This window comes from Bos grunniens, chromosome 14 (assembly GCF_055505025.1).
Source record: "Bos grunniens cultivar Pamir isolate PY7600 chromosome 14, Bosgru_T2T1.0, whole genome shotgun sequence".
NCBI lineage: Eukaryota > Metazoa > Chordata > Mammalia > Artiodactyla > Bovidae > Bos > Bos grunniens.
This window is the reverse complement of record NC_141178.1, coordinates 34,755,790-34,764,250: the sequence shown is the minus strand read 5'-3', so window position 1 is coordinate 34,764,250 and position 8,461 is coordinate 34,755,790. Positions and strand designations below refer to the sequence as shown.

General features: G+C 41.5%; 1 protein-coding gene across 1 annotated transcript in view; it reads left to right on the top strand.

The window, feature by feature from the left end:
- Window positions 1–582: 582 nt before the first annotated feature.
- The window catches only part of EIF3H (eukaryotic translation initiation factor 3 subunit H), a 95,378-nt gene continuing 87,499 nt past the window's right edge, over window positions 583–8,461 (top strand). Inside the window, exon 1 of the mRNA XM_086336334.1 lies at window positions 583–739. Within this exon, the coding sequence (XP_086192460.1) occupies window positions 608–739 (132 nt within the window). The 5' untranslated portion in view covers window positions 583–607. The remainder of the gene's footprint in view (window positions 740–8,461) is intronic.

Sequence of the window (8,461 nt, the reverse complement as noted above, 5' to 3'; positions counted from 1 at the left end):
ATTGCCAAATATGCTATTGAAGTAAGTACAGCTCTTCATAGTTTGTCACATTGGGACTACCGATTAATTAAAAAAATTAGAAGTGAAAGCACTTTATACGAATGACACGCTACATGAATGCTAGCTATAAAGCAATTATGATTCACTACCTAGTGAATACCGATTAAACATAAAGGGGAAAACACTTTCAAAAATTTCTTTTTGCCTTTCTTAAAGTTTTCAATACGAAAGAAGCCCCCAAAAGCACAATGCACATGCGCAAGGCGTTCCACTGCCGAAGAAAGGCTGGAAAAGAGAAGGGAGCGGGGCCTGCCCCGCCGGCCTTTCCTAACAGCCCCGCCCGCCTTCCCTAACAGCCCCGCCCGCCTTCCCTAACAGCCCGGCCCGCCTTCCCTAACAGCCCCGCCCGCCTTCCCTAACAGCCCCGCCCGCCTTCCCTAACAGCCCCGCCCGCCTTCCCTAACAGCCCGGCCCGCCTTCCCTAACAGCCCCGCCCGCCTTCCCTAACAGCTCCGCCCATCGAACGCCAGACTGCGCCTGACGTCAAGTGAAACTTTACTTCCGCTTCCGGCAACTCACGTTTCTCTTTTCCTGTCCGGCTGGAAAGATGGCGTCCCGCAAGGAAGGCACCGGTTCATCTGCCACCTCTTCCAGCTCTACCACCGGCGCTGCAGGCAAAGGCAAAGGCAAAGGAGGATCCGGAGATTCAGCCGTGAAGCAAGTGCAGATAGATGGCTTGGTGAGTGGGGTTCCTTTTCTCCCGGCCCACGTGGGGAGCTCAGTTCCCAGCCCGGTCTTGCCAGGCGTGCTCTCCGGCAGTCTCCCCTCTGGGCTTGCTGAAGCTGGGCCAAGGATTTCCTGTAAAACCTTCTGTCTTTATCTTCACTTTATGTTCGGAAGACGCGGCCTCCTTCTCTGCCGTCTCATCGGGGAGTTGAGGACTCAGAAAGTGGACCTGGGCTCGGGTGTGTGTGTGTGTGACAGATTTCTTGGGGGCTTGTTTTGAGATGCTTGGGACAGGGTATTTGGAGAATGACTATTCTGGGAGGCAAGTATGTGACGGAGGTGTCGATACGGATATAGGGCTTTTGGAAGGGAAGAGTAAACTTTGTTTCCCTGTTGGGATCTGACATCTGTAACTTTCCAAGTGGAGATTAGTTTGTAGCCACTTTTGAGCCTGTGGTTCAGCGGTTACGTGAAACCGCGTTATTGGAATAAATACCTTATGTTGACTTCTTTCCCTCTTTGTGAATATTGGAGTGCCTTGGGATTTGGGTTTAGGCGTCCTTCCACCTGGTCTCTGCTTGACAAAGCAGATGAAAGCGCAACTTTGATGTCAGACGGCTTGGCTTGAAATCCAGCGCTAAAATTAGCTGAATGACGTCGGGCATATTATTAATCTCTTTGTGCTTGGTAAGTTAAATGGTAAAAGGTGTTAACATGTACTTTTAGCTGCTGCTGTTACATTTGCAACAGTTATAGTAGTAGACTTTCTTTAAGGCCCTCTTTTCAAGATTTTAAATATTAAATTTGTATTCTGATAACTCGTAGGTTTATGTTTCTTGTCAGAGGTGGTTCTTGAATGCTACTCTTACGCATCTTGCTGTCACTGTTAGGATATCTCATAGGAACTTCAAACTTAATGTGTCCAAAATAAAATTTTTGACTCTTGCCCTGCTTCTCTTCCACGCATCAATCTTACCTCACTCTTTCCTATCTTAGTAAATGGAACTGCTATCTACCTGTTTGAAAAGTCAAAACCTGAGCATTAAGGTATGCTTGTTCTTATTTTACCCTTGGCGTCCAGTCCCTCAGCAAATTCTGTTGGTTCTATGTCCAAAATATATCACATTTCATTTGCTTTTCTTCTAGATTCCACCAACCAGATCCACTTAAAATGTAGTATTCTTACTCAGTCTTCAAGGCCCTGCTATTATTGTCTCTTTCTTCAGACTCACCTACTTTCTTCTAAGCCTCAGTCACAGCCAGCTTTCAGTGTTTTATTTTCTCAGCCTGAAATACTGTCTGAAATATATCTTCCTACTCCGTGGCTTTTTTTTTTTTGAGCCTTTAAGGTATTGGCTTAAGTGTCAGCATCTCAAGAGAGGCCTTGCCTAACTACCGTGTAAAACATAGCTTCATTCCCATTACTCTCCATTACATCACCTTCATTTCCTTTATAGCATTTTCCACTACTTGCAATTGTTTTGTTTGTTTTCTTGTTTTTCTCCCCCAGTAGAATGCAAGCTACTGAGGGCAGACAGGTATTACGACTTTTCATCTGTTATGTTCCAAAACTGAATTAGTTAATTGAGATAGATAGGATAAATTGATGAAAAAAGTATTTTAGTTTCTTTTTGTAGTACTTCCATTTCATGTTCTGATATCTTTTTCTGTAGATTATTTTCATAGCGTCTTTAATTGTTCTCTTAGCCTGCTTCAGTCCATCCTTCATACTTTTATTAAAACATGCACTTTAATGTGAAAGTTCAGACATGGTTAACTTCCCTCTTGAAATGTTTTTAGTGCCTTTGCAATGAGTTCAAGGCTGACCAAGATGTCCTTGGCTTTTGTGTTCAGGTTAACATGCCACTATTCCCATGCTTCATAGGAATGGCTCATTCCAGCCACCCAGGACTAATTTGCTTAGTCTGATGTTTAATCACATTTGTTTCTGGCACCTTGGTGATAGCCAGGACCAGATTTCCTTTTCTTCTTGAGCCTTTCTTTTCGAACCTTTAGTTTTGTTTCATCAATCTTTACTTATACCTTTCTCTTAATACGTGGCGATTGTCAGGCTTTTCCATATTAAAATGTCCAACCCTGTCTCTTTTTACTTAGCACTTTGCATTCATTCTTGGGCTTCCCTGATAGCTCAGTTGGTAAAGAATCCATCTGCAATGCAGATGCAGACGCAATGCAGAATTGAACCCTGGTTCAATTCCTGGGTCGGGAAGATCCACTGGAGAACGGATAGGCTACCCACTCCAGTATTTTTGGGCTTCCCTTGTGGCTTAGTGGGTAACGAATCCACCTGCAATTGTGGAAGACCTGGGTTCGATCTCTGGGTTGGGGAGTTCGCCTGGAGAAGGGAAAGTATGCCCACTCCAGTATTTTGGCCTGGAGAATTCTGTGGACTGTGGAGAATTCCATAGTCCATGGGGTTGCAAAGAGCTGGACACGACTGAGCGACTTTCACTTGTGTTCATTCTTAGTCCCCACTTCTTCTTTTTTTTTTTTTTTCTTTTTTTTTTTTCCCACTTCTTTCCTTTGATGTCAGTGGTTAAATAATTCATCTGTATTTGTGGTCTTCCAATCTTTCTTCAACTCAATGCTACTAGAATCTGCCATCACCAGTTTCTTGATTTAGTTTTTAATAAGATCATTGGTAACATTAGTAAAAAACTGTAAAACAACAGGATATACATGTAAAATAATGTCTTTAATACATAATTTAAGTAATCACAGAATAAATATCCATTTACCTGGCTTTTAACTTGAGAAATAGAATTTTTAGTCTCTATGAAGTCCTTTCCATTTCATGCTTTTCTCCCATCCCTGTTTTATACCTGTAATCACTCTTGTGAGCTTTGTTTCAGTAATTTTTTGGTTTTCTTTATAGCTGTATCACACAGAGTATCCCCGAATGCCTTGTTTACTTTGGTGTGTTTATATTAATAAAAAGGATGAAGTGTTAGTTAAATCATATTGCATGTTCACCTGTTTCTTGAATCATAAATATATGTATCTCACACCATTATCTTGAGATTATTCTGTTCCAGAGTGAGGAGCTCTAATTCATTCATTGTCATTACTACTTAGCATTTCATTGCATGCGTAGAACATAATTTTCCTCTTCTACAAGTTAATGGACAGTGAGATGACTTGCTTTCCTTGTGTGAAATGGTATCCCTCGGTAATGTTAACTGTCCATTCCAATAGACTTGACAGCCTGTTTTTTATGTACGTTGTGCCGTCGGTACTCAGTGTATCCTTATAGAATGGACGAGTTAATTGTCATTGTAGTCAGGTGATCTCTTTATTCCTAGGTAAGATCAAGCTAATTCTTCCTATTGGACTTTTCACGTAAAAACCCTCTTTGATCCCCCTAAACCAGTCTGAATCTTAACCTTCCTTATGTATATTACACTTTTGATACTCCAGGTCTGGTCCAAGGACCAGCAAGACAAGCAGAATTGGCCTTGCCTGGTAGCTTGTTAGAAAGACAGAAACACAGTATCTCAGAATTTCTCTTGATCTGTTGTTTCAGGTGATTTATAACATTTAATATTTGAGCAGTGCTGCTCTGGGCCACATCAGTCTCTTCTTTTCTCTGAACTTTTTATTTTTATGGTGAGAACTTGTGTTACTCATCTTGGCATGCGATCATATGGTGTTAATGAATGATCTACGTATGTTAAGGAGAGTCAGGAAGAGTACTAGTTCAGTTTAGTTGTGTCCGACTCTTTGCGACCCCATGGACTGCATGCAGCATGCCAGGGTTCCCTGTCCATCACCAACTCCCAGAGTCCACCCAGACCCATGTCCATTGAGTTTGTGTTGCCATCCAACCATCTTACCCTCTGTTGTCCCCTTCTCCTCCTGCCTTCAGTCTCTCCCAGCATCAGGGTGTTTTCCTGTGAGTCAGTTCTTCACATCAGGTGGCCAAAGTATTGGAGTTTCAGCTGCAGCATCAGTCCTTGCAATGAACATTCAGAACTGATTTCCTTTATGTACTGGTTGGATCTCCTTGTAGTCAAAGGGACTCTCAAGAGTCTTCTCCAACACCATAGTTCAAAAGCATCAATTCTTCAGCGCTCAGCTTTCTTTATAATTCAATGCTTGTATCCATACATGACTACTGGAAAAACCATAGCTTTGACTAAACTAACCTTTGTTGGCAAAGTAACGTCTCTGCTTTTTAATATGCTGTCTAGGTTGGTCATAGCTTTTCTTCCAAGTGTCTTTTAATTTCATGGCTGCAATCACCATTTTGGAGCCCCCCAAAATAAAGTCTGTCATTGTTTGCACTTTCCCCACCTATTTGCCATGAAGTGATTGGACCAGATGCCATGATCTTAGTTTTCTGAATGTTGAGTTTTAAGCCAACTTTTTCACTCTTCTCTTTCACTTTCATCAAGAGGCTCTTTAGTTCTTCACTTTCTGCCATACGGGTGGTGTCCTCTGCATACTGAGGTTATTGATATTTCTCCCGGCAGTCTTGATTCCAGCTTGTGCTTCATCCCGCCTGGCATTTCGTGTGATGTACTCTGCATCTAAGTTAGATAAGCAGGGTGACAATATGCAGCCCTGACGTACTTCTTTCGTAATTTGGAACCAGTCTGTTCTTCCATATTGTTCCATGTTTCTTCTTGACCTGCATACAGATTTCTTAGGAGACAGATCAGGTGATCTGGTATTCCCATCTCTTTAAGAATTTCCCACAGTTTGTTGTGATCCACACAAAGGCTTTGGCATAGTCAATAAAGCAGAAATAAATGTTTTTGTGGAACTCTGTTGCTTTTTCGATGATCCAGCGGATGTTGGCAATTTCATCTCTGGTTCCTTTGCCTTTTCTAAATCCAGCTTGAACATCTGGAACTTCTTGGTTCATGTACTGTTGAAGCCTGGCTTGGAGAATTTTGAGCATTACTTTGCTAGCAAATGAGATGAGTACAGTTGTGTGGTCGTTTGAACTTTCTTTGGTATTGCCTTTCTTTGGGATTGGAATGAAAACTGACCTTTTCCAGTCCTGTGGCCACTGCTGAGTTTTCCAAATTTGCTGGCATATTGAGTGCAGCACTTTCACAGCATCATCTTTCAGGATTTGAAATAGCTCCACTGGAATTCCATCACCTCCACTAGCTTTGTTTGTAGTTATGCTTCCTAAGGCCCACTTGGCTTCACATTCCAGGATGTCTGGCTCTAGGTGAGTGATCACACCATTGTGTTTATCTAGGATGTGAAGATCTTTTTTGTACAGTTCTTCTGTGTATTCTTGCCATCTCGTCTTAATATTTTCTGCTTCTGTTAGGTCCATACCATTTCTGTCCTTTATTGTGCTCATCTTTTCATGAAATATTCCCTTGGTATCTCTAATTTTCTTGAAGAGATCTCTAGTTTTTTGCATTCTATTGTTTTCCTCTATTTCTTTGCACTGATCACTGAGGATCTTTCTTACCTCTCTTTGCTATTCTTTGGAACTCTGCATTCAAATGGGTATATCTTTCCTTTTTTCCTTTGCCTTTAGCTTCTCTTCTTTTCTCAGCTATTTGTAAGGCCTCGTCAAACAACCATTTTGACTTTTTGCATTTCTTTTGCATGGGGATGGTCTTGATCCCTGTCTCTGTACAGTGTTATGAACCTCCATCCATAGTTCTTCAGGCACTCTATCAGATCTAATCCCTTGGATCTATTTGTCATTTCCACTGTATAATGGTAAGGGATTTGATGTAGGTCATATCTGAATGGTCTAGTGGTTTTCCCTACTTTCTTCAATTTAAGTCTGAATTTGGCAATAAGGAGTTCATGATCTGAGCCACGGTCAGCTCCTGGTCTTGTTTTTGCTGATTGTATAGAGCTTCTCCTTCTGGCTGCAAAGAATACAATCAATCTTGTTTTTGGTATCCACCATCTGGTGATGTCCATGTGTAGAGTCTTCTCTTGTGTTGTTGGAAGAGGGTGTTTGCTATGACCAGTGCGTTCTCTTGGCAAAACTCTATTAGCCTTTGCCCTGCTTCATTCCGTATTCCAAGGCCAAATTTGCCTGTTACTCCAGATGTTTCTTGACTTCCTACTTTTGCATTCCAGTCCTCTGTAATGAAAAGGACATCTTTTTTTTTGGTGTTAGTTCTAAAAGGTCTTGTAGGTCTTCATAGAACCGTTCAACTTCAGCTTCTTCAGTGTTACTGGTTGGGGCATCGACTTGGATTACTGTGATATTGAATGGTTTGCCTTGGAAACAAACAGAGATCATTCTGTCGTTTTTGAGATTGCATCCAGGGACTGCATTTCGGACTCTTGTTGACCATGATGGCTACTCCATTTCTTCTAAGGGATTCCTGTCCACAATAGTAGATATAATGGTCATCTGAGTTAAATTCACCCATTCCAGTCCATTTTAGTTCACTGATTCCTAGAATGCTGACGTTTACTCTTGCCATCTCCTGTTTGACCACTTCCAATTTGCCTTGATTCATGGACCTAACATTCCAGGTTCCTATGTGATACTGGTCTTTACAGCATCGGACTTTACTTCCATCAGCAGTCACATTCACAACTGGGTGTTGATTTTGCTTTGGCTCTGTCTCTTCATTCTTTCTGGAGTTAGTTTCCACCGATCTCCAGTAGCATATTGGGCACCTACCGACCTGGGGAGTTCATCTTTCAGTACTCGTAGGTATCCCTAAGTGAAGTTACCTGCCACATGTAGGCAAACCTAAGTCCATCTGACTTTTTCATCTCAGGTTGCTTTCAAGACTTGGATGACCCTGCAGACATCCTGGCCATAGTTTCTTGCCCTTAAGGTCAGAGAGCTTGTTGAAATCCATTGCCTTTTTATAAGGTTGCTTCTCTGTCTTGGCTAGTGTCAGTAGTGTTGCAGTGGAATTTTTTTTTGGAGTGTAGTTGCTTTACACTGCTGTGTCAGTTTCTCCTATATTGCATAGAATCAGCCATATGTATACATACACATGTCCCCTCTTTTTTAGATTTCTTTTCCATTTAGGTCATCATGGAGCCTAGTAGAGTCCCTGTGCTATTCAGTGGATTCTCATTGGCTGTCTATTTTATATATACTAGTGTATATATGGGTTCTCAGGTGGTGCTAGTGGTTAAGAATCACCTCGATCTCTGGGTTGGAAAGATTCCCTGGAATAGGAAATGGCATGGCAGTCCAGTATTCTTGCCTGGAAAATTCCTTGGTGCAGAGCAACCTGGTAGGCTGTAGCCCATGGGATTGTAAAGAGTTGGATGTAACTGAGGGACTAAACGCAAAGCGCAAGTGTATGTACGTCAGCCCAATCTCCCAATTCATCCCACTGCCCTTCTCCTTTGTTATTAATAAGTTTTTTGTCTACATCTGTATGTCTGTTTCTGCTTTGCAACTAAGGCATCTATACTACTATTCTAGGTTCCACATATATGTGTTAATATGTAATATTTGTTGTTTTTCTTTCTGACTCTGCTTGTATGACAGTCTCTAGGTTCATCTACTTCTTGGCAAATGACCCAATTTCATTTCTTTTTATCACTGAATAACATTCCATTGCATGTATGTACCACATCTTCTTTATCCATTCCTCTGTTGATGTCTGTTTAGGTTGCTTCTGTGTCCTGACTGTTGTAAATAGTGCTGCAGTAGACAGTGGGGTGCTTGTATCTTTTTTTGCAAATAATTTTTTTAAAATTAGTTTTAATTGGAGGATAATTGCTTTAAGTGTTGTATTGGTTTTTGCCATAC